General features: G+C 42.4%; 1 protein-coding gene across 1 annotated transcript in view; it reads right to left on the bottom strand.

Moving 5' to 3' along the window:
• Positions 1 to 2,398: 2,398 nt before the first annotated feature.
• The window catches only part of LOC124716675, a 637,680-nt gene continuing 612,395 nt past the window's right edge, over positions 2,399 to 27,683 (bottom strand). Inside the window, exons 4-5 of the mRNA XM_047243213.1 lie at positions 2,560 to 2,733; positions 2,399 to 2,415 (exon numbers count right to left, since the gene is read on the bottom strand). Of these exons, the coding sequence (XP_047099169.1) occupies positions 2,399 to 2,415; positions 2,560 to 2,733 (191 nt within the window). The remainder of the gene's footprint in view (positions 2,416 to 2,559; positions 2,734 to 27,683) is intronic.

The raw sequence follows: 27,683 nt of genomic DNA, 5'->3' as shown, positions 1-27,683 counted from the left end.
TTTCCATACTTTGTAAAATAATAGCATTCCTAGCCATAAGGGGCACTCTACTGTTCTGAAAAGAACCCGGAAATTTATTAATTTTTTTTCTTTAAGAAGAAGTTTCACTTGATTTCTCAGAATTTTTTGTAATAAATAATATTTTTCGTTCGTTTCATGTCTTTCTTACACTAACTAGCAATACTCCTATACCCAACCATTCCACTAGTTACGCAAGAATATGCAGAATATTTTTGTGTCTTTTCCTTACAGCGAACGACTTCAGAAGATATTTGTTGCTGAATGTTTTTCAAGCAGTTCTTGTTGGTACATTAGGAGCGTCTGTCTGACTTCTGTAGTAGTGAGAGGTGGAAATTTTTTCTTGCAGGAGCCAAAGGGTACGTGTTGGATCAATCCACTGCGCAACTCCACAAAAATAAAACCCACACACTTACAAATAATTTGTCGCAAGCAATGGGAGACAGACAAAATAAGAAATTTCATCAGTATGGACAATGCGTAATAGAAGTGACAGACTACAGTTCCTAAGTCGCTGCTGCAGAGCTTGTAGAACGGCCAGTCTTCAAGTGAGCCGCGGCAAGGCGGCGTGGAGCTTATGTCCTCGTCGGGTAGAGGGCGCGCCCGTTTCGTTGTCGTCCTAGAGGTGAGTCGGTCGGCGCACCGCTGGCTGACGTCTCCTTCACACCCCTCTCCGCCCTGCCGCTCCAGAGCGCTTCAATTTACGCCACAACATATTTGCTCAGAGCTTCTTTGTGTATTTCATTATGCGTGTTTTTTTTCGGACAGATATATAGTTGTAAAAGTGCATATAGCTTTCGAAAAGTAGTCTTTCTACAACTATAAGCGGCAACTGCTGGTCTGTGGACCATCTAGTGAGTCTTACGTTGTCTGAGGGTGGTCGACAATCGGTTCACAACGAAGTGTAAAATGAAAGTAATTGTGGAACATGAGTACTATTTATTTTAGTCTTTAATATGTCTGTGTACCTCCAAGTATATTCCATAAACGTTGCCATGTTTAATACTTTACCATGTGGCAGGTCGATCAACAATTTAGGCCATCAGCTTAGTTTTCTTTTCGAGTTGTTTATATCAAGCCATAAGTCAGCGCGTGACATTTTCATTAATCATTCCACTCAACACCTGCTCGCCGCAAGCATGAAAGCCAAACAACGGTATCCATTGTTTCATGCCTGCCTTTCTTTGGGCTTATTGTTTGCACGCAAGGATTGATATTTTTTATGGCTGCAGTGCCAGTACTGATTTTGTATTTTGTTAGGTTTTGGACTGCATTACGTACTTCAATGTTTATGCTGAACTGGTCTGCGAGAAGCACATCTGAAGATGAAATTGTATAATTTCGAAATCCGTCGTGTAAATCAACCCTATATTTAGCACCAATTTAAAAGGTTGAAAAAAACTGTTGTGTTAATTTTTTTTAGTTGTTTGGAAAAAAAAGGCCGCTTAGACAGTTATTTTAGGAGATGAGGAGTCATATTTTAATCAAGGCGAAGTTCGAAAGATCTTCGTTATTTCCGGTAAGAGCACTTGTTGATTCAAAGACATCACATTTAAACCTATTATCAGTGACTTGATGTATTAAGAAACAAACCATGTTTATCAACTTAATGTTATGATAAAGTAATTAGAGATATAATAATGTCTGTGAGGACAACAGAACAAAAAAACCACAATTCAGCAACAATTTTAGTTTCTGTATCGAATACATTTTGTAACCAGACAAATTTTGTTTCTTATTCTCCCAGATCCAAAACAGATATTGACTGTGTCTATTCACCACGAAGACCAATGAATATAAAAAAACCAATGAACAGAAAAAATAGTCAGATTAATCCTGCTGCTGTTTCTATTCACCCCTTTCTGCAGAGTGAACAGAATAACACAGTCATTACTTCTTATGTCATTAAAACGGGAGTTATGTCTGGAATCTATTTATAAACTTAAAGTTAATCACAAGACCTATAATCATGTATAATTTTGATTTTTATGTTTATTTCCAAAATTATCGCTCGTTTCCTTTTAAAGCTGAAAACTGTTCCTACTCACTCCATTTTACGGCATTTAGGCAAGGCACAGGATTGGGCCAACCACTGAACCTTGCGGAACTACATATTTAATGCGACTCCACTCGGAATATAGAGTCTAAAATCTGAAAATGATCAAAGGGCTTTTTGCTTAAGGGTAACGACGATGAAGAAGATGACGATAATAATCGTGATGATGCTGATGATGAACTTGAGAACCTCTGCTGACTCTGTGTGAGATTTTGGTTGGGAAAACTGCTGCTGTGGCTACGACACACGAACATTCAGAATTCATCCGTGAGCCCGAAAAAACGTAAATAAATTCACAAGTGCAACAACAGCCTCTCACAAAAGTCAATAATTCAGGAAAACTACCAAATACACACATACAATGTCTGAGCAAACTTCAGAGCACCCGATGGCCATAATAATAATCTTTGGAAAAATATGGCTTAAGAACTGAAAGAAGGACGGGTGCTGACGACTACTGGGCTGAAATGGTGTGCCGTACTCACCTTGTGACGGGAGGGGCGTGTGGGGGCTGAGCCGCCTCTGGTTGTCCAGGTCGAGGTCGTGCTCGCGGTCGTGGTCGTGGTCGAGCGTGTAGCGCAGCACGAGCCTGACGGGCCCGCGGCCGCGCCACTGCTGCAGCACCTCGAGGGGGCGCTCCGAGTCCGACAGCGCCCGCTCTGCAACGCGAGACACGACCTCTGAAGATGACGCACTCTGCCCACATCCAAACGACCTCATAAACCACTTCTTGTGTGGCACATACACTTCCGGCCACTAAAATCAGACCGGGAATGATAGTAAATAGCAAATTTTTAATTGAAACTTCCTGGCAGGTTAATGCAGTATGCCGTACCGAGACACGAACTGGGGACCTTCTCTGAAGTTCCAAGGTGCTACTCCAGGCGGGTGTAAAATGAATGTGCGCAACGGAAAATACTGAACGCGAAAATCAAGATTTGGCCTTGTTTGACTATCCCCTGAAGCTGATCTTAGGATCTCTTGATGGTGATATTATCTCCTCCTTCTTGCTCTTTAACATACAAATTACAACATAAACGAATGATTAAGGGAACTAGTGACTACAAAATGATAAATGCTGTTTCTGCTTATACATTTATTGTAGATTAAAACCCTTTTATATATTACGAATGTTTATATATCAATGTCCAATGGACATAAAGAGATACAAATGAATTTCCTAACTAGTACGATTGATCAATTGCCCAAATATGCCCCTTTTTTGGCTATGTGATCTAATAAAAATAAGGCGAGATGACTGACATCATCTACGTACCAAACACCAGAAGATACTACTTTCAAAGATGATCACGTGATGTGCATCCTCAGTGGAAATAAAATTTACATGATCACAGCCGTTTAGCTTTATATCCCTAGAAAGCCGAAGCAATTAGCAATATCACCATATGTACTGCGTCCCGTGCGTCGGAGTGATGGTTCTCGTACACGTCTGCGACGAAGGAAGAACTCCGGCCACAAAATATAAAAAAAAACCCCTCATTCAAACACTAAGACGACAGAAGGCGGTCCTCGGACTAGTATAATCTAATACTGTCTTCTCCTCTCTGTGTTCTACAGACGAGAAACACGAACTCCCAGCCACAAGGACGTTCAGATAACGTCTCAATGTGAGTATAAGCAGAAGAAGTGCTCTCAATCAGTGAACGCTGCATACTCAACGACGACTCCCTACCCGGAGGCGAAGTCCACAATCGTGTAAGTTCGCAACAGTACAGTGCCTAACCGTTCTAACTATAAAATCTCCTGAATGCACAGACGGCAAGTTCGTCTGTACCAACAAAAGCTGATGCTGAGCCACTATCAAACATGGGCACTCAAATCGGAAGACTCACTTTCTCTCCACTTCTGGCTTTCCAGAAAAGCTCAGCTCCTCTCCCTCGTAGCTGCAGAAGTCGAATCATATTCTCGAAACCACGGAATATTCTCCCTCTCTACACATTCTTCCAAACGCCGATCAATCATATTTTAGTCTTTTATTGTCCAGCGCGGACAGTTTGCGAGGAAATCCCTATCCCCGTTAATTAGGAATTCATACAATGGTACGCCTCTCAGAGTAAATATCCTCGGAAATAACCCAGCCTGCGTGATTTCTGACGTAACGCTTTCTCGTTCGTCTCTGCTGCATCCAAGATTTTCAAAGTTTCCAAAGTATTATCCGGTTATCATTCCAGCCCTGCTACAACGCCGGCCGGCCGCCGCTGTATTGTGCTTCAGCGCTCAGGTGCCCCGACCGTCCGTCTTGGCTACTTGCTGTGTCAAGCTGGACCAACACACCTGTGCGGCCTGTTCCACCCAGGGCCTGAGTTACGCCTGCAGTTTCATTTCCACTGGCGTTCCAACCTCTACTAGTATAGGCAATAATTCATTATGCCCTTTCGTTATTAAAGACATTGGTTCAAATGGTTCAAATGGCTCTTAGCACTATGGGACTTAACATCTGTGGTCATCAGTCCTCTAGAACTTAGAACTACTTAAACCTAACTAACCTAAGGACATCACACACATCCATGCCCGAGGCAGGATTCGAACCTGCGACCGTAGCAGTCGCGTGGTTCCGGACTGAGCGCCTAGAACCACGAGACCACCGCGGCCGGCATTTAAGACATTCCATCACCTTTCATGCAATAAGCGTTAACAACTATTTACAAGGTGTACGTGACAATTTCAGTCTTCTTTTAATATTCATATATACTATGTACAACCTATCAAATGATATCTAATTCTGGTTCTAAATCAAATCGACAAAGTATGTAGATGGGTGCTAGTTTGTGAGGTGCGAAATTAAAAAGTTTAGAGTGTAGGAGACGAGATACTGGCGGAAGTGAAACTGTGAGGATGGGTCGTGAGTCGTGTGTGGGTAGCTGCGCACACTCTGCTGCAGAGTGAAAATTCCGCTCTCGAAACTTTTAATCTTTGTGCGAATAAATTATAGTAGTAGTCCCACATGACAATGCTAATCAGTGGAAGTTGCTGAATAAACTGCAGCCGGTCGCGGTGGCCAAACGGGTCTAGGCGCTTCAGTCCGGAACCGCGCAGCTGCTACGGCCGCAGGTTCGAATCGTGCCTCGGGCATCGATGTGTGTAATGTCCTAAGGTTAGTTAGGTTTAAGTAGTCCTAAGTTCAAGGGGACTGATGACCTCAGATGTTAAGTCCCACAGTGCTCAGAGCCCAATAAACTGCACAATCTTACGGGAGAACACTGTCCGACATCCGAGTACACATGTTATAGTCGATGTGTTACGCTTCTTCTTTAATAATTTTCGTTCTCATCTTCTTCTACATATTTCTTAACATCAGACTATGCGATTATTCTTCCCAGAGACGAGTTTGTCACGTATAATTATAGGCATTTACGGTAATTTTCTATGAAGCGTACTATAGTCACTCACTGCTTTCTTTTGGTTTAGAAATCGCCATTTATAGGTGAAGCAAAAATAAATATCAATAATAAATGGTGGCGAGAAAACTGTTATTACTTATTGGATTTCTTCAATTATTAATGTAACTAAAATCATGTAAACTTTGTTATGCCTGTTGATGGTTTTATGTATGGTACGTCAGAGGGCGTACTTAATGCTGTATTTTTATATCATTGATAATCTTGACTTCTCTTGGTACAAAGATCGTGTTTTTAAATTTACTATTATTTTGCATGAATCTATCCTGTGTAATCTGTATTCTCCCTTCCCCCCGTCGGAGATTGGGTCCTCTCTCGGGCATGGATGTGTGTGTTGTCCTTAGCGCAAGTTAGTTTAAGTTAGATTAAGTAGTGTGTAAGCCTAGGGACCGATGACCTCAGCAGTTTGGTCCCACAGGAACTTACCACAAATTTCCAATGCTTTGCTGCATGTGACTGTAATTTACAAACTCAGTTCAAAATTTGTTCGTTAACTGCTATGTCCTTGCGCATTGACGCTATATTGAAGTTATAATACTTGTTTTTATTACATGAATCTTCAAAACTTTAACGTCTGGTATCTGCTATATGTCATTATTGTAACGTACTAGATGTGATTCATGTCTATGATATGTAACATTGTCTTCGTGTCTGATTTTATGTCTTATGCTCTTCAGCACTGAAGATGACCACATAGGGACTGAAATCGATTTCTGTAATAAATCAGTTCAAACGTGTTACAACCAAGAATATCACTTTTGTTGTTTACAATACAGAAAATTGTTTACCACAAGGAACCATCTTGGCTATGTAGTGTATCATTGCTCCCAAAGCTGCGATTCTTTCCGTTTACAATTTTTGACGTAATGACGGAACATGGCGATCATACTTAATGTTTTATTAAAAGCAGCAGCCCAGATTGCAAAAAATTATTTTTATTTCTGGCCAGCAATTTCAGTCTTTAACACTATCACCACGCCACGGTTCCAGATGACGTGAGGAACCAGTGTGCGGGGCCACTACATGCTACCAACTAATACCTGTTGTGATTTGAGCGGTTCGTGACGGGTACCGGTCGGTATTACACAGTGGATTCACGCACTGGCTCCTCACGTCATCTGGAACATTGGTCCGAGGATGGTCTTGTAGACTGAAACTGCTAACCAGAACTAATTTTTTTTGTTTTCATCGTCTAGACTACTACTTTCATTTAAATCTTTCCATGTTGTCTATTTTTTGTACGTCGCATTTGCATCTTCACTTTTGTAGAGGCAGCTATAGCCCTGTTTCTCCTGGTGGACGGGGAACAGAGCTGACGCAAAGAGATACCCAATCCAGTTTCTGCTACAAATTTAATACCAGTAAGCTCCCCCATAGCCGATTCTTTAAAGAATCCAGCTCCCACGAACAAAACAGTTTCAAATGTGTGATTACAGACGAGCTAATATGTTAAATGCTTATCATTAAGCATGTACAACATCATTTTCATATTCATAACTCACAGTACATCCTAATACCTGAAACTTAGATACCTGTGCAACTGACTTTCCATCAAGCAATGTTTTAAAAGGTACTGTGAACTTTCCTTTATAAGCCATTGTTTTGGTTTTATTTTCTGATATTTTCGAGTTTTAGAGAGTAACCACTGAATCCAAACGATATAGAATAAATTGTAAATCATCCTCCGCCTTTTCTAAAATTATTTGACCATCAGCAAAGAGTACAGTATTTAATTCCTCTTTTTTTGGAATTAATTTTATTCCTGTGTTAACTTCTTGTTTCCGTCGTCTAACAATATCGTTAAAATAGATGTGAAATAATAAAGTGGGTGAGAGACTGCACCCTTGTCGTACTCCTCTGTTAATTCCTAATGGTCCTGTTCTCTCTTTGCCCGTACTAATGAAAAATCCCTCATTTATATACAAATTTCTTATCACTTGTAGTAAACGTTTCGAATGACATCGTCTTCCCATTAAATGCCACAGCATGTATCAACTGACTCTGCCGAAGGCTTTTTCATAATCTACAAATGTAGTCTGAGTCTCAAAGTTATTTTATCGTGTCTTTTCAGTTACCTCTCGCACTATTGTGGTACTTTCACTGCATTATCACCCTTTTCCTAAAACCATTTTGTTCCTCCAATAAGAGGTCGTCAGCTATTCTTTTCAGTCTGTTATTAATTATTCGTGCTTACAATTTATAGCCAGTGTTCAGCAGACTAATTCCCCTTCAGTTTTTACAAGCATTTCTGATTCCTTTTCTATAGAGTGATGTTACTTTCGCCTCTCCCCAGGAGTCAGACATCGTTTTCAATTTCCGTCATTCATTTCATAAATGAAACAGCCGGAGCTCTAACGTTAAACCTCCGTATCCGATAAGTTATGCATTTTATTCGCCTGCTAAATGTGTTGTTGTTTCGTTTTTACGTCGCATGTTTTCATATCCGGAGAATATGGCGGCCAATCGAGACCCATTCCAGTGGCCTCTGGGTACCCCAAAGTAAGAATGCGGTGCCCAAAGTGCTCCTCCAGGACATCAAACACTCTCCTGCTTCGATGGGTGGGGCCGAGCTCCGTCTGCATGAACCACATCTTGTCGAAATCAGGGTCGCTTTGGATAATGGCGATGAAATCATCTTCCAAAACCTTCACGTATCATTAGGTAGCCACCGTGACATCAGGGAATATCGCACCGATTATTCGGTGACTGGATATCGCACACCACATAATCACCCGTTGAGGGTGAAGAGACTTCCTGATAGCGAAATGCGGATTCACAGTCGCCCAAATGAGCTATAGACATCGGTAAAATGTCGTGGCGTTTTGGTCTGAAAAACTGTTAATGTGGCCACAACATTCTAACATGAAGAATTCGCCAATGATTAAGAAAAAACGTTAGTAAATTTTAAAGTGCAGCCACATCACTCCATGAAAACTAATAATTAAGAAAATCACAAGGTACGGAAAGACATAATTGAAAGAGAAGAAATAGTAAATGATTCCGCAGCTCTTTGCAACGGAACTGCGTTCTCCGCCCAACGGGACCAACGGACCGCCGTGTCACCCTCAGCTCACAGGCGTCACTGGATGCGGATACGGAGGGGCACGTGGTCAGCTCTCCCGCTCTCCCGGCCGATGTCAGCTTTCGTGACCGAAGCCGCTACTTCCCAGTGAAGCAGCTACTTAATTGGCCTCACACGGGCAGACTGCACACCGCTTGCCAACAGCGCTCGGCTCAACCGGACAATGACTCATCCTAGTGCTAGCAAAGTCCGGCAGTGCCTATCTTCGGTGATCTCATGGAAATCCGTATTTCCACTGCGACAAGGACGTTGGCACTCTTCCGGATAGAATGAAATAGTGTTAACCGTAATATCAAACTCGCAAATTTTCCAAATAAAATAGCTTTCTGCAGTAAATTCTCTATGGCTGCAGCTGAAAAATTGTGAAAGAAAACATAAAAACTTCAAAAACCACTACATGAGGTTACAAGATCTAAATAAAAGAATCTTTTCTATTTTCCTACTTGTGATTAATTTTCATAAAAATTGAAATTTATATATGGCTATATAGTAAAGCATTTTCTTTGTCGTTTGACAGAAAGAAAATAAAAGAAACCGCATTACTGATGCTGTATCTTGAGGAACATGTCTGGCCCAGAGATCAGAAACTGTGTTTGCTGTCATCCAAAAATAAATTTAAGTATCAAAAATCCGCAACAGAATGTGTCAAGCCACGCCAGATACTATTCCAAACTTAAACATAATGAAACTATACCCATATGCAAAGAGCGGTGTAAACATAAAAACCGGAAAACAACACATTTATGAGGCAAATAAAAAACAAGTACAGCTGAGAACAGGTCAAATACAGCAAAGGTGTGAAAAGGAGGAATATGCCACTATTTTACCGGAGCAAACTCTAAACAGAAACTCAGTGCGGGTGTTGTCCTAACATCCTTGGGTTGCAGATGAAGTGCCGTATTTAGACTTGTGACCGCTTTTTGTTGGCAGTTAACTGATGTCAATATATTCCTAAATGAATGGTTCAAATGGCTCTGAGCAGTATGAGACTTAACATCTATGGTCATCAGTCCCCTAGAACTTAGAACTACTTAAACCTAACTAACCTAAAGACAGCACACAACACCCAGTCATCACGAGGCAGAGAAAATCCCTGACCCCGACGGGAATCGAACCCGGGAACCCGGGCGCGGGAAGCGAGAACGCTACCGCACGACCACGAGCTGCGGACAATATATTCCTAACCGACAGAAAATTTGTATGTACATATTTCAGAAACAATAAACGAAAAAGCGGGGAGAAGACGCCACAACTCTGGTGGAACACGTTCGGGGATTAAACAAAACAAAGATTGTGGCGGACCCTCTTCAGTTCATTATTATTTTTGGCAATCACGGCAACACAGCATAAAATTCCATTACAATAAATTTTTAATTTAGTTGATAAAATTTGCAATTACGTGTTTTATGACGTATGCAGTTGCAGCAGGGAAGATTAGGTTAGAAACGGACACTTGGCCCGAGCAGTCTTCAGTTATACAAGTCGTATTAAATGGCTCTGAGCACTATGGGACTTCACTTCTGAGGCCATCAGTCCCCTAAAGTCGTATTAAAGTAGAACATACGCATGCTGCCAGATTTGGTGCCAGTAGGCTTGGTCAGTACGGAAATACTCCTTGAACTCAGATGGGAATCCTTGGAGGGAAGAAGACGATAGGAGTATTTACGCGTCCGGTACTGAAGAAGTGCAGGGAAATGGCATTTCAGACAGACTGCGTAGCGATCAGACGACCATCTCGTGTCGGTAGCGTAAGGACAAAATAAACAGAATGAGGGCTCGTAAGCTACTAAGGCATAGGCCCAGTCATTTCTCCCTCGCTCCATTTGTGGGAGGACTAACAGTAATACAAAGCACTATCAGCCGTGCACCATACAGTGGCTTGCGGGTTGTGTATGTAGAAGTTCTGAGCTGCCGACGCCTGATAGGTATTTCCGCTACCGGCACTGTCCATAAAGAAAAGCCTTTAGAGCGATATCATCATTAAACATGGCGAAGATAGGAGCGTCGAGGAACGACCAGTGGATAGCGTCACCAACAACATGAAAACGTTACCCATACAGAAACACAGAATGAGATTTTCACTCTGCAGCGGAGTGTGCGCTGATATGAAACTTCCTGGCAGGTTAAAACTGTGTGCCCGGCCGAGACTCGAACTCGGGACCTTTGCCTTTCGCGGGCAAGTGCTCTACCATCTGAGCTACCGAAGCATGACTCACGCCCGGTACTCACAGCTTTACTTCTGCCAGTATCCGTGAGTACCGGGCGTGAGTCGTGCTTCGGTAGCTCAGATGGTAGAGCACTTGCCCGCGAAAGCCAAAGGTCCCGAGTTCGAGTCTCGGTCGGGCACACAGTTTTAACCTGCCAGGAAGTTTCAGAAACACAGAAACGGAAAAACTAGAGATTGCCACAGAAACAGGTGTTTTAGGGTCGGGATGTTCGTGTTATAACTTTATATTAAAAACTAGTGAATATTAGTTCACAACTGGAATTTTTATCATGCACGTAGGTGTAACTGTGCAGTATGCTACACAAAAGTCTCTACAACTACCATATACGTTTACACTGCAGTACTGCTGTTCAGTTTTGACAATGACGTCATAATCGACACGATTTATATATATGGTTCCGACAGCGATGTTAGTGGTCAAAGCAGAACCTCTCTTTCGCCGTTTTCAATACACCAGTCCCTGACTGGGCTGCAGAGGTCTCTCATGAAGTTTGCGGGTATTGGGGTCAATGCCCACATAAAATGTTTAGCGGCTACACCGATTTGTAGAGACTAACCCATAAATATTTCTCCTACTGCAGGAGCCTCAATGAAATGTTTATATCTAGCACGCTTTGATGCAGTTGTAGGACAAGAAATACTTGTGAGGTATTGATAATGACTAGTCTCTCAAAACCGGCATAACCTCAAAGTACACATATCAAAAAAAGTTTTGCATCACCCAGGTTCCGAGAACTCCTGAAGATAGACGTTGACTGTGGATATTGTATCATAGACACAGTCCCTTTGACTGTTCAGAGATGTCACTAAACCCGCCCAAAGATGTAAACAACCGTGCATGAGCAGCGCCTATTAGACGGAGGGGGTGCGACAGCCGATCAGTTCCAGTCATTCCACCTTGAAGGAGGTACACGGTTCGTGTTGTCTGTAGTTCAACCATGTCTAGACGGTCAATATTGCGGTTCGATCGCGTCCTCATTGTTATTTTTGTGCCAGGAAGGCTCTCAACAAGGGAAGTGTCCAGGCGTCTCGGAGTGAACCTAAGCGATGTTGTTCGGACATGTAGGAGACACAGGAACATGCCACGCTCGGCCGCCCAAGGGCTACTACTGCAGTAGAAGGTCGCTACCTAGGCATTATGGCTCGGAGGAACAGTAACAGCAACGCCATTACGTTGAATAATGCTTTTCGTGCAGCCACACGACGTCGTGTTTTCAAATGTGCCCAATAGGTTGTATGACGCGCAATTTCACTCCCGACTTCCATGGCGAGGTCCATCTTTGCGACCATGACACCATGCAACAGGGTACAGATGGGCCCAACAACATGCCGAATGGACCGTCAGGATTGGCATCACGTTCTCCTCTCCGATGAATATCGCATATGCCTTCAACCAGACAATCGTCAGAGACGTGTTTGGAGGCAACCCGGTCACGCTGAACGGCTTAGACATGCTGTATAGCGAGTGCAGCAAGGTGGAGGTTCCCTGCTGTTTTGGGTGGCATTATGTGGGTCCGACGTACGCCGCTGGTGGTCATGGAAGGCGCCGTAACGGCTGTACGATACGTGAATGCCATCCTCCGAGCGATAGTGCAACCACATTGACAGCATATTGGCGAGGCATTTGTCTTCATGGACAACAATTCGCGCCCCATCGTGCACATCTTGCGAATGACTTCCTTCAGGTTAACGACATCGCTCGATTAGAGTGGCCAGCACGTTCTCCAGGCATGAACCCTATCGACCATGCCTGGGATAGATTAAAAATGGCTGCTTATGTACTACGTGACCCACCAAACACTCTGATGGATCTACACCGAATCGCCGTTGAGGAGTGGGAAAATGTGGATCAACAGTGCCTTGATGACCTTGTGGATAGTATGCCACGACGAATACAGGCATGCATCAGTGCAAGAGAACGTGATACTGGGTATTAGAGGTACCGGTGTGTGCAGCGATTTGGACCTCCACCACTGAAGGTCTCACTGTATGGTGGTACAACATGCAATGTGTGGTTTTCATCAGCAATAAAAAGGGCGGAAATGATGTTTATGTTGATCTCTATTCCAATTTGCTGTACAGGTTTCGAAACTTTCGGAACCGAGCTGATGAAAAACTTTTTTTGATGTGTGTAGTTTACGCGAGTGTTGAATATAATAAACTTCACAGGAAAAAATAATGTGCTTACCGATGCTATCAGCCAATAACATTGTGAAGATGAATACATGAATAGGTTTGGTTCACTGCATGATCCAAGCTATTCCTTCCCACAATGGATCGTATCCGCACTAGACCTACATAGGTGCAGTAAAAACGCCATTCAGATCACCACAGATAAGAACTAAGCAAATTAGCAAACACATGAACGAGATATACAACTGAAACATATAATCAAAAGCACCCCCATGCATCACAGACGCCACGTACGTGACGCTTCAAGCAATATACCGATAGCAGCACCCATAAGCCCCCCCCCCCCCCCCGATAACTCGCGTTGTTCCTTACATCTGAAAAGCGATCACGGCCTATAGTATCTCCCAGTGTACTGATTCTATTACAGATACGAGTAATAAGTGAATGAAAAGGGAGTTAGTTAGTTACGTGTTCAATTGATCAATAGCACGGAAATACCGTTATGATGTGGAACGTGTCAATGCACAAGAAATGCGCACAGGAAAAAAGTTTTTTTTTTACATTATAGTGATATACCTACATATTTCTATTATCTATCCCATTCCCTTAAATGGCACAAAATGCATATATTATATCTCCAAATTTATTTACTCATATTCAAGAATTCATCTATGGCATAGAAGGAGTTGTCAAGGAGGTATGATTTCAATTTCTTTTTGAAACTATTACTGCTGTCTGTCAGACATTTTATTTGATCTGGTAATTTATCAAAAAGTTTTATAGCAGCATATTTTACCCCTTTCTGTGCCAAAGATAGGTTAAGTAAAGGATAGTGTAGGTCTTTCTTTTTTCTGGTATTGTAATCATGAATGTCGCTGTTCATTTTAAACTGATCCATGTTGTTCAGAAAAAATTTCATTACTGAGTAAATGTACTGTGAAGCAGTTATAAGAATTCCTAACCTTTTAAACAGATGCCTACAAGATGTGCGGCTATGAACCCCACACATTATTCTAACTACTTTCTTTTGAGCAGTGAATACCTTTTGCCTAAGTGTTGAGTTGCCCCAGAATATTATTCCGTATGACATCAGAGAGTGGAAGTATGCGAAGTATGTTAGCTTACTAATTTCTACATCCTCAAAATTGGCAATTATTCTGATTGCAAAAGTTGCTGAACCCAGTCGCTTTAGGAGATACAAAATATGAATTTTCCATTCTCATCTATATGTACACACAAAAACTTAGTATGCTCTACCCTGGCTACTGACTTCTTTTGATGTGTTATGTTTATTGAAGGAATTATACTTTTTGCAGCAGAAAATTGGATGTACTGTGTTTTTTCAAAGTTCAGAACAACCCCATTCGCAGAAAACCAATGAATAACTTTTCCAAAGACCTTATTCGTATCATTTTCTATCGGACTTTCTTTTACTGGATGAATAATTATGCTTGTATCACCAGCAAACACTGTAAGTTCATCATCTTGTTTCACATAAGAAGGGAGGTCATTCACATATATCAAGAACAGGGGGGGACCCATGATCGAACCTTGTGGATCACCTAATGTAATTTCACCCCAGTTAGATGAAGAGGCAAACTACTTTGAATCACTTGAAGCATATAAAGAGACTTTTTGCTTCCTGTTCTATAGATATGACTTAAACCACTCATATGCTGTTCCATTTTCACCATAGAATTGTAATTTCTCTAACATAATGTCATAGTTCCCACAACCAAATGCTTTGGATAAGTCACAGAATATTCCTACTAGTGACATTTTACTATTTAAAGACTCTATTATGTGGACAGTGAAATTGTGTATTGCTGTCTCAGTAGAAATATGGAAGACTCAATATAATCGTCCTTCTTGAACAGTATTTTTATTTTTTAACAATTCTGTGCAATTTAAAGACTTTTGGCTACCATATAAGTCATTTCCCATATGCACTAGTACCATAGACTAGATCAGAGGTCTTCAACATTTCTCCTTCACTTGCCCCCAAGGACATGTTTCCTTTCCAGTATGTATGTATGTAAGCCCTAGACATGCCCTAGAATTATCCTTAATTCAAATTAGTCATATCTTCATCATCATCATCATCATCATTTAAGACTGATTATGCCTTTCAGCGTTCAGTCTGGAGCATAGCCCCCCTTATACAGTTCCTCCATGATCCCCTATTCAGTGCTAACATTGGTGCCTCTTCTGATGTTAAACCTATTACTTCAAAATCATTCTTAACCGAATCCAGGTACCTTCTCCTCGGTCTGCTCCGACTCCTCCTACCCTCTACTGCTGAATCCATGAGTCTCTTGGGTAACCTTGCTTCTCCCATGCGTGTAACATGACCCCACCATCTAAGCCTGTTCGCCCTGACTGCTACATCTATAGAGTTCATTCCCAGTTTTTCTTTGATTTCCTCATTGTGGACACCCTCCTGCCATTGTTCCCATCTACTAGTACCTGCAATCATCCTAGCTACTTTCATATCCGTAACCTCAACCTTGTTGATAAGGTAACCTGAATCCACCCAGCTTTCGCTCCCATACAACAAAGTTGGTCGAAAGATTGAACGGTGCACAGATAACTTAGTCTTGGTACTGACTTCCTTCTTGCAGAAGAGAGTAGATCGTAGCTGAGCGCTCACTGCATTAGCTTTGCTACACCTCGCTTCCAGTTCTTTCACTATGTTGCCATCCTGTGAGAATATGCATCCTAAGTACTTGAAACCGTCCACCTGTTCTTTGTTCCTCCTATTTGGCACTCAATCCGTTTATATTTCTTTCCCACTGACATTACTTTCGTTTCGGAGATGCTAATCTTCATACCATAGTCCTTACATTTCTGATCTAGCTCTGAAATATTACTTTCCAAACTTTCAATCGAATCTGCCATCACAACTAAGTCATCCGCATATGCAAGACTGCTTATTTTGTGTTCACATATCTTAATCTCACCCAGCCAGTCTATTGTTTTCAACATATGATCCATAAATAATATGAACAACAGTGGAGACAGGTTGCAGCCTTGTCTTTTCCCCTGAAACTACTCTGAACCATGAAAATTTACCGTCGACTCTAACTGCTGCCTGACTATCCATGTAAAGACCTTTAATTGCTTGCAAAAGTTTGCCTCCTATTCCATAATCTCGTAGAACAGACAATAACTTCCTCCTAGGAACCCGGCATATGCCTTTTCTAGATCTATAAAGCATAGATACAATTCCCTGTTCCACTCATAACACTTCTCCATTATTTGCCGTAAGCTACAGATCTGGTCCTGACAACCTCTAAGAGGCCTAAACCCACACTGATTTTCATCCAATTGGTCCTCAACTAATACTCGCACTTTCCTTTCAACAATACCTGAGAAGATTTTACCCACAACGCTGATTAAAGAGATGCCTCTGTAGTTGTTACAATCTTTTCTCTTTCCACGTTTAAAGATTGATGTGATTACTGCTTTTGTCCAGTCTGATGGAACCTGTCCCGACTCCCAGGCCATTTCAATTATCCTGTGTAGCCATTTAAGACCTGACATTCCACTGTATTTGATGAGTTCCGACTTAATTTCATCCAACCCAGCCGCTTTATTGCACTGCAATCTATTGACCATTTTTTCCACTTCCTCAAATGTGATCCTATTTCCATCATCATTCCTATCCCATTCTACCTCGAGATCTGAAACATTACTGATCGCATTTTGACCTACATTGAGCAACTCTTCAAAATATTCCCTCCATCTGCCCAAGGCATCCACAGGATTCACCATCAGTTTTCCTGACCTGTCCAAAATACTTGTCATTTCCTTCTTACCTCCCTTTCGAAGACTGCTAATTACACTCCAGAATGGTTTTCCAGCAGCTTGACTCATAGTCTCCAACCTGTTTCCAAAGTCTTCCCACGATTTCTTCTTGGATGCTGCAATTATCTGTTTGGCTTTGTTTCTTTCTTCAACATAACTTTCTCTGTCTACCTGGGTTCTGGTATGTAGCCATTTTTGATACGCCTTCTTTTTCCTTTTACAGGCTGCCTTGACTGTATCATTCCACCAAGCTGTTTGCTTCATCCTACTTTTACACACTACTGTTCCAAGACATTCTTTAGCCACTTCTAGTACTGTGTCCCTGTACCTTGTCCATTCCTTTTCCAATGACTGTAATTGACTACATTCAACTAACTGGTACCTTTCTGAGATCGCTGTTATGTACTTGTGCCTGATTTCCTTATCCTGAAGTTTCTCCACTCATATCCTCCTACATATGGACCTGACCTCCTGCACTTTCGGCCTCACAATCCCAATTTCACTGCAGATTAAATAATGATCAGTGTCATCAAAGAATCCCCTGAATACACGTGTGTCCCTCACAGCCTTCCTGAATTCCTGATCTGTTATTATATAGTCAATGACAGATCTGGTTCCCCTGCCTTCCCAAGTATACCGGTGAATGTTCTTATGTTTAAAAAAGGAGTTTGTGATTACTAAGCCCATACTGGCACAGAAATCCAAGAGTTGTTTCCCGTTCCTGTTGGCCTCCATATCCTCTCCAAATTTACCCATAACCTTTTCATACCCTTCTGTTCGATTTCCAATCCTGGCGTTAAAATCACCCATGAGCAGAACACTGTCCTTGTCCTTTACTCTAACAACTACATCACTGAGTGCCTCATAAAAACTATCCATCTTATCTTGATCTGTCCCTTCACAATGCGAATATACTGACACAATCCTAATTTTCTTGCTAGACACTGTCAAATCTATCCACATCAGTCGTTCGTTTCCATACCTTATTGCAACTACGCTGGGTTACATTTCTTTCCTGATGTAAAGCCCTACAGCCCGTTGAGCTATTCCTGCTTTGACTCCTGACAGGTAGACCTTGTATTCTCCCACTTCCTCTTCTTTCTCACCCCTTACCCGAATGTCACTAACAGCTAAAACGTCCTGCCTCATCTTACTTGCAGCCTCTGCCAGCTCTACCTTCTTCCCAGAGTAGCCCCCATTGATATTAATAGCTCCCCATCTCATATCTAGACTACAAAATTTGTAACTCATTAAATACCACAGGAAGGAGGATTATGCTATAAACGTATGAAATAAATACAGGAATTACGTTCCAGCTAGCATAAACACACAGCAAATTATAGAATTTTTTCATATTTCTGACTTGTTAATGAAATAGCTGAGCTTCTGTTCTGGACACCAGCTCCTTTATTCGTGGCTGAATGTTCGCTAATGCGAGTATGAATGGCATTCTGAACCCCAGCGATTTCTGTGTCTCGTTGTGATCGCTGTCAATGCAGAGAAACCTGCTCACACGAATGAGTAGAGGGGAATGGAAGAAGGTGTGTACTGTTCAGTGTTTTCTTTGCGTACATAACACCAGAAATCACAAATTGGCGTATTTTCGATTTTTATTTTCAGTAAAGTCAACGGAATTTTTTTAAAAAGACTCTCTTTTAATGATACGGGAAGACCAGAGGAATTGATGGCGATGTTGCAAAATGGATTTGTATTCCATTGTTGTGTATTATCATCCTTCTCTGTTTGTGGAAAGTATTTTCAAAACTGTAACCTGCGTTTTTGTAGGCCTAGGCAGAGTCTGATCTTTTCAAAAGTACACCAGAAATAATAGCTTTATTTTCTCCATTATGTTGCAACACGGTTGGATAAATATCAGTATTCCCGTTATTAATGCAATCAATCTAAAATAAAATTATCTTATAAATCCTCTTTCCTTTCTCACGAGCCTTAGAAATATTTCTGTCAAAACCTTTTGAAGTAAAGACTGAGCTCGTTAAATTTGTTGAATATATCCGTCAAATAAGCTGACTGACGCATCCAATCTTCAAAACGCTTCACCAGATCGGATTTCTGTTTTGTAAGCAAATATTTTACCTAATTTTTCAGTTAAAATAGACCAGTCAATATGCATCCTCGTGATCACTAGCATACCTCGGTGTGCAAAACAATTGAGCAATTGTGTATGTGTAGTTCCCCCAGCTCCTCACACACTGTTTTTCAAAAGTCTAGTGGACGTGACTTCGTTCATTTGACTCCTTTTATAGCAATGTTCAGAGTTTCGTGTAGATCAGGAGTTACTATTTTTGCTACCAAATGTAATGTAGCCAAATTTTTATGAGCAATAAGTTCGCTTTTTTTACCTGTCATTGAAGTAGCAACGTCTGTGGAGGACCCCACATACAAGTACCACGACAAATTTAATTGTAAACTTAAATTTTAAAAATATCTCTAGCGTTTTATGTCCTAGTAATTGTTCACGTACTAGAATTTCATCAGCAATAGCACCTTCTTTAAAGTCAAAATACCGAACATATAGGCTACCGTATACAGCATCTCAGACAGACACACACCAATTCATCGAAACAAATCGCAAATCTTTCGTCCATTGTAATATTATCCAATATTTCGGTCCATATGATGAATTCTACGCTCTACGCTGTTGTCAGAATTCGGAATTATTTTGTTCACTTTAGCGGTCTTAGTGTGTAGCATTTGATCTACTACAAACAAAGAACCGATAATAAGAATATATTAAACTGCGGTGTAAGGTAATCTATTTTATGTCTTTTTTTAATTTTTCACTCAATCACTTTTTTATGATACACTCATAGTCAGTTTCAGCCTTTATTTGACAGCGCATGAACGCTTATTCATGAACCACCACTCACCGCAATGGAAGATGCCCGTCGAAGGTCGAAACCTGTTCTGATTGTATCATAAAATCTGACTGAGTCAGAAATGAAAAACAATATCCTCTAAAATGTCAGTCATCGTCTCCTCAGATGGAATGTCGTTTACTCCAGGATTTATTTTTTGCAACTAGCAGTGCTAAATCATAGGATGTCTCTAGTGTCACCTTTATTGGTCTCGCAAATATGTGTATTATGTTTGAACTTTTATCTAAATTTTCTGCTTTGTGCCTGAAGAATTCGACTGACTGGTCTCTACAATCGCTGTGACTGGTTACCAAGTGACTGTGAAGTAGGAATGGTTCCATAGTTTGTGAAGCAGGAATGGTTCCAGATTTAAGTTGCAGATAATGAAGAGTAAAGAGGTGGATCACACATATTGATACAAACACGTATTTAATGTTAGAGCCATTGTACCATTTGTATTTCAAATTTATCGCGTTATCTCGACTTGTTTCAACAGTATTTTTACCATTAAGCCATGGTGGAACAAGTGGTGTACTTGTCACTGGTGGATGGTTCAACACTGTAGCTACTATCACTTGTTTCATTGGTCTGACGTTTTCTTCTCATAAAGTAAACATTTGTGGTTCACTATCACAATAATAAAAAGAAATGTAACGTTGATAATGTGAAAATCAGTTCACAGACCACTAACCACTAAGCAACCACTTCGTCTGAGGATATATGTCGGTAATAGCCACATAAAATACCTTGAAATCTTTGTTTTCTTTTTCAAGACTGGTCGAATATCTACAGATAAAAGAGATATGTATTCGATTATCTTGATTTCCACTGAGCGGGTCTCCTCGGAAATTGGACGATGGCACTTCCCGTGTTCTCCGCGTGAGTACTGAGAGACCATAATCAGTCGTAAACGTACATTAACAGACACTTTCGTTGTTTCTGGCGTTTAAAACAAACAATATAAATGGCTAGTGAGCGCAGCTGTAACATACACTACTGGCCATTAAAATTGCTACACCACGAAGATGATGTGCTACAGACGCGAAATTCAACCGACGGAAGAAGATGCTGTGATATGCAAATGATTAGCGTTTCAGAGCATTCCCACAAGGTTGGCGCCAGTGGCGACACCTACAACGTGCTGACATGAGGAAAGTTTCCAACCGATTTCTCATACACAAACAGTAGTTGACCGGTGTTGCCTAGTGAAACGTTGTTGTGATGCCTCCTGTAAGGAAGAGAAATGCGTACCATCACGTTTCCGACTTTGATAAAGGTCGGATTGTAGCCTATCGCGATTGCGGTTTATCGTATCGTGACATTGCTACTCGCGGTGGTCGAGATCCAATGACTGTCAGCAGAATATCGAATCGGTGGGTTCAGGAGGGTAATACGGAACGCCGTGCTGGATCCCAACGGCCTCGTGTTACTAGCAGTCGAGATGACAGGCATCTTACACGCATGGCTGTAACGGATCGTGCAACCACGTCTCGATCCCTAAGTCAACAGATGGGGACGTTTGCAAGACAACAACCATCTGCACCAAGAGTCCGACGACGTTTGTAGCAGCATAGAGTATCAGCTCGGAGACCATGGCTGCGGTTACCATTGACGCTGCATCACAGACAGAAGCGTGATGCTGTACTCAATGACGAACCTGGGTGCACGAATGGCAGAACGTCATTTTTTCGGATGAAAGCAGGTTCTGTTTACAGCATCATGATGGTCGCATCCGTGTTTGGCGACATCGCAGTGAACGCACCGAGACGTTTAACCAATGACACCCCGTACCATCACGCCGGATGATACGTCAGTATGGCGATGACGAAGCGTGTATTCGTCATCGCCATACTGACGTATCATCCGGCGTGATGGTACGGGGTGTCACTGGTTAAACGTCTCGGTCGCCTCTTGTTTGCACTGACGGCACTTTGAACAGTGGACGTTACATTTCAGATGTGTTACGACCCGTGGCTCTACCCTTCATTGGATCCGTGCGAAACCCTACATTACAGCAGGATAATGCACGACCGCATGTTGCAGGTCATTTACGGGCCTTCCTGGATACAGAAAATGTTCGACTGCTGCCCTGGCCAGCACATTCTCCATATCTCTCACCACCTGAAAACGTCTGGTCAATGGTGCTCGAGCAACTGGCTCGTCACAATACGCCAGTCACTACTCTTGATGAACTGTGGTATCGTGTTGAAGCTGCATGGGCAGCAGTACCTGTACACTCCATCCAAGCTCTGTTTGACTCAATGCCCAGGCATATCAAGGCCGTTATTACGGCCAGAGGTGGTTGTTCTGGGTACTGATTTCTCAGGATCTATGCACCTAAATTGCATGAAAATGTAATCACATGTCAGTTCTAGTATAATATATTTGTGCAATGAATACCCGTTTATCTTCTGCATTTCTTTTTGGTGTAGCAATTTTAATGGCCAGTAGTCTACATATTTCTGGGTTGACCGGTAGAATAAGCAAAATGGATTGTTGGAGAGAGTGCAATTCACAACTCTCTGGCTGAAATATTTTTCGTTATCTGTGATCATTAGAGAACGTTTTAAATTTTACGTGGCCCCTGTGAAGTTTTCACGCACCCGTGAGAGTACGTGTACCCCGGGTTGCATATCGCTCGACTTGACCATTGTTTTTACGCCGTTCTTAGAGAAAAGACGTGCAGAGGAGTGAGCCACAAGGCCGCGCAGCAGGAGAAAACGCGTGGGCGGCGCGCGTTTCTTGGTCTGCCGCAGGCTCTAGACCGCCAATCTCGCCACCTGTCATCGACAATCGAAGCGCTCCATCACCGCCCAGCTGCCGACTCGGGGGCGCTAGGCACGGAACCAATTCCCCCCGCCCCCGCCGCCGCTTTTCGGCCTCCGGCCACTCCACTGGGAGGCCTGCTGCCACCCTGGGGCAGGGCCCGTCCGGCCCGAGAAGGGAGTTCCGGCGCCGGCAGCGCCACAGGTGGCGGGCCGCCGAAACAATGCTCCACTAATGGCACCCTTGGGCACGGGGGAGTCCCGGTCGGCGAGCGGCGGAAAAAGAGGCAGGAAAGGCCGAGGGAGGACGTCAGAGTCAGAGTCCTAACGAACGAGTGGGTAGAGGGGCGAGGCGGACTTCCGGGGAACCTCGCCGATTCTCTTCTGGCCGAAGGATTCGCGTCTGGATGTGGTTGTTCACCCGGTGCAAATGGACAGACGTGTTTCTCGTCTGTTTACTGCCGGTTACCGGAGCTCAGTGGCCTTAGAGCCTCACCAATAGATAAATCAGAATGCGACACAAGGCAGACTAAATCTCACACAGTACCTGTTAATTTACGAACACTGTTAGACATTAAAACAGGAACATTACGAAGGCTAACGAATAATTATTTTCTTACAGCGAGTCGTCTATATAGACGGAAGGCCACGTAATTAAATGTGAGTAACTATGATAAAATCTAGCACACCTCGGGCAGCAAAGCTCTAACCTATCTCGGTATCCAGTCGAACTAAACTAGGATGACGGATATGGGTACGTCAATTCATCATGCTGACAGGCCATGGTGATCCAGACGTATGGCGCAGAGTTCAGCCATCACAGTCGAAGTGAGTGGTAGCATGTCCGTATCTCGGCAAACCACAAGTAAATGTTTTTGATGGTGATGGTGAGAGATCTGAAGAACATACTGCCAGGGCAACAACCGAAGAGCGCCAGTATCGAAGTAAATCAGGATACTACAGGCATCATGTAACCTTCTGTTGCCTTTCTGAAAGATAACGTATTAGAGAATTCGAATATGGAAAGCACAGCTGACCTGTATACAACAGAAATATTACAGCTGCTATCAAAATTATAGGTTATGTGAACCAGAAGTGATTGGGTTCTGCACCCAGTGGCATCCCACACCATCTCGACACTGAGAGTCTAAGAGTCTGCACACCTCGTGTGCAGAGCCACATTCACCCTAAGATATACCCTCCTGTATCCACTGTTTTCCTCAAGCGTAGCTCCGCTGTCTCCTCAAAGGAAGCCATGCTGACAGGCCGTGGTGCTCCAGACGCGAGGTGCAACAACTGCAGCTTCTAACAGTCTGTGGTGCTTCTGACCATCACCATCACGATACCACAGTTCATCAAGAGTAGTGACTGGCGTGTTGTGACGAGCCAGTTGCTTGGCCACCATTGACTCAACTCGCTTTATTTGTTCATGAGACCCAGAAAATATTAGATACAGGCTCCCAGGTAGATGCTATTTTCCTTGACTTCCGGAAGGCGTTCGATACAGTTCCGCACTGTCGCCTGATAAACAAAGTAAGAGCCTACGGAATATCAGACCAGCTGGGTGGCTGGATTGAAGAGTTTTTAGCAAACAGAACACAGCACGTTGTTATCAATGGAGAGACGTCTACAGACGTTAAAGTAACCTCTGGCGTGCCACAGGGGAGTGTTATGGGACCATTGCTTTTCACAACATATATATAAATGACCTAGTAGATAGTGTCGGAAGTTCCATGCGGCTTTTTGCGGATGATGCTGTAGTATACAGAGAAGTTGCAGCATTAGAAAATTGTAGCGAAATGCAGGAAGATCTGCAGCGGATAGGCACTTGGTGCATGGAGTGGCAACTGACCCTTAACATGGACAAATGTAATGTATTGCGAATACATAGAAAGAAGGATCCTTTATTGTATGATTATATGATAGCGGAACAAACACTGGTAGCAGTTACTTCTGTAAAATATCTGGGAGTATGCGTGCGGAACGATTTGAAGTGGAATGATCATATAAAATTAATTGTTGGTAAGGCAGGTACCAGGTTGAGATACATTGGGAGAGTCCTTAGAAAATGTAGTCCATCAACAAAGGAGGTGGCTTACAAAACACTCGTTCGACCTATACTTGAGTATTGCTCACCAGTGTGGGGTCCGTACCAGATCGGGTTGACGGAGGACATAGAGAAGATCCAAAGAAGAGCGGCGCGTTTCGTCACAGGGTTATTTGGTAAGCGTGATAGCCTTACGGAGATGTTTAGCAAACTCAGGTGGCAGACTCTGCAAGAGAGGCGTTCTGCATCGCGGTGTAGCTTGCTCGCCAGGTTTCGAGAGGGTGCGTTTCTAGATGAGGTATCGAATATATTGCTCCCCTACTTATACCTCCCGAGGAGATAACGAATGTAAAATTAGAGAGATTCGAGCGCGCACGGAGGTTTTCAGACAGTCGTTCTTCCCGCGAACCATACGCGACTGGAACAGAAATGGGAGGTAATGACAGTGGCACGTAAAGTGCCCTCCGCCACACACCGTTGGGTGGCTTGCGGAGTATAAATGTAGATGTATATGCCGAACTGATCAAAGAGAATGGAATCATCGATTTCAATCTCTTTACTCTTCAAATAAGAAACTGTCTCTTCAACACTTTCCCATTTTGGCACTCTCTTCAGTAACATCCAATCAAACACTGGCGATGAGGGTAAATATGAGGCGCTCCACTTACTGAGATATTCTACACAAGTGTCATAAAACTTGTTAACTTCTTCTCTAAAACTCCTTTCCGCTGCTTCTGATACTTCTGCTCTTCTAAGGACAGATTTAATGTGGTGTCACCGCCAGACACCACACTTGCTAGGTGGTAGCCTTTAAATCGGCCGCGGTCCGTAGTATACGTCGGACCCGCGTGTCGCCACTATCGGTGATTGCAGACCGAGCGCCGCCACACGGCAGGTCTAGAGAGACTTCCTAGCACTCGCCCCAGTTGTACAACCGACTTTGCTAGCGATGGTTCACTGACAAAATACGCTCTCGTTTGCCGAGACGATAGTTAGCATAGCCTTCAGCTACGTCATTTGCTACGACCTAGCAAGGCGCCATTACCAGTTACTACTGATGCTGTAAAACATGTACCGTCAAGAGCGACGCTCATCATTAATGGATTAAAGTTAAGTATTCCACCAGCTACGTTCGTTTTTCTAAAGTCTAATTTCCTTGTCCTGTTCCAGACCTCACGCCAGCCTGCGTGAGCTAAAACGCGTGCCTTTCGGCTTCCTCTGGTAACACGGTGTTGGCTCTCCTGCCAACCCACAACATTTAACATTAAAAAAAACATCATTTACCTCTATTACACTTTTCGTGCTTCCCTCAATTTCCTTTGTCCCATGTTGCAAAGTGCTAAGCGACTGTGAATGAACCATAAGTAGGCTTCACATAAAGGGTTACTGAAACACTGAACCAATATTTTGGGGGCTTTGTCTTCATTTAGCAAAATATCTTTTAACGGTTCAAACAGGCGGATTACTCTTTCAACTGCTGGAAACAGTGATAACCAGCGAGTTTTCGAGTGACACATTACATTCATATATTCAGTTCCCACATAATCACAGAACTCCTTAAGCCTCTCTGTTCTAACAGTATATATGTAAACGTGTGAGTATACCTTCATGACGATAGTTTCAACATCACAGCTTTATTTTAAACTGTCAGCAGATGTCTGCACGCTATTGTGTAAAACATGTGCAGGGCACCCTATGCCTTCAATGTTTTCATGCAGTGTTGCCTTTAATTTGGTAAATACATTGCATTTGCCTCGTCTTTCTAAACCACCAAAGTTTGTGTTGGTGTTGTCTCCACAAAATGCCACACATTTATTTTTCTCAAGATCAAACATTTCGATGGTATTCATACAAAATCTTGAAATTTCGTCAGATGTTTCATTAGGTAGGGAACTCACCTTCAAAAGTTTGGTCTGAATTCCCTGATTAATATCGAAAAACTGAACAATAAACGGAAATATTTTAGTGGCCTTATGATTGCTGGCATCAGTGGATATCCCGTAGAAAGAAGACTTTTTGATGTATTCAAGGCTTTCCTTTACACTCTGGGGAGCAATAACTCCTTTCACTAAGGCTGACACTTTAGTTCTTGCTGAACTAAACTTTTTTGCAAAGGAAGAATCATCAAACATAATGCTGTTAAGCTTATTAGTGCGATCACTAGATCTATAAGGTTGGTGATGTTTTACCGTGTGGTAGGCTAGTGTAAGCTCAGGTGCTCGAACTTTCGCCTCTTCACTTGACTGATGTTTCACAAAATGATTTTGTAGAGTTTTACTGCAGCTCGGTGCACTGTATCTGTTAATGTGTTTCTTTGACCTGATGTGATCAACTATGTCGGAACGTCCACCATGACTTATACTAATAAAACAGTTACATACTTAACACTCTGCTTCGTAATCAAAACGACCTTTCTTAATGAAATTCCATTCTTTGGAATAACAGTCACTGAACTTGCAGGCACGTTTCGGCGTTGCGTTTCACAGTACTGCAGCAATAATACCACTAATATGAGAAAAAACTATTGCAGTTTGTCTGACAAAACATCAACTACTACACTGTTCTGAAAATGAGTGTGTGTGTAAGCGGCGCGACAATCGGACGGTTTCATAGCTCTGTTGCAATAATACAACTTACTACTTGTTGGCCAAAGTACCGCTCAAAGTAAATTGTTGCCTGAGTGTATCAATACTGATACTGTGATTACTAGTATGCGGCAATGGAGGTTTTAGACTAATAAGCTAAAATATATTAATTTCTTGTGTTGTATTTCCTTTAATATAGCGAAATCCCAAAAATTTGAGAAAGTTTCACGAAATGTATTTAAAAACTGAATTCCGTGCCTTTTGAGCGTTCCGAAACAAATTTTCGGGACACCGGAACACAGGGATGAAAACCGGGACAATTCCGGTTTTCCGGGACGTTTGGTCACCCTATAGTAGATGGGACTCCCACATCGGTTGTATTACTCCACAAATAATAGCATTATGTGACTTTGCAACACATGAATTTTATATTTCTTTGGGTTGACAGCAAAAATGGATTCAACAATGATTCATTTTCCTTTGGTTCTTTATTGTTTCCTGTTCAGTGGCACTTAGTCCAGTGTTAGATACAACTGTGATTGAAAATTTTGATAAAATGAATAAATTACTGCCAAAATATTATTCTGTTGCGATACACACTGTTATTGATGAAATGTCATTGTTCTGTGGCAGGTTTCGCTTCAAGGTCTTCATGAAGGAAAAACCTG

The sequence above is a fragment of the Schistocerca piceifrons genome, chromosome 9 (genome assembly GCF_021461385.2).
Source record: "Schistocerca piceifrons isolate TAMUIC-IGC-003096 chromosome 9, iqSchPice1.1, whole genome shotgun sequence".
Classification (NCBI taxonomy): Eukaryota; Metazoa; Arthropoda; class Insecta; order Orthoptera; family Acrididae; genus Schistocerca; species Schistocerca piceifrons.
The sequence above is the reverse complement of the archived record's forward strand: the minus strand, read 5'-3'. Positions and strand labels throughout refer to the sequence as shown.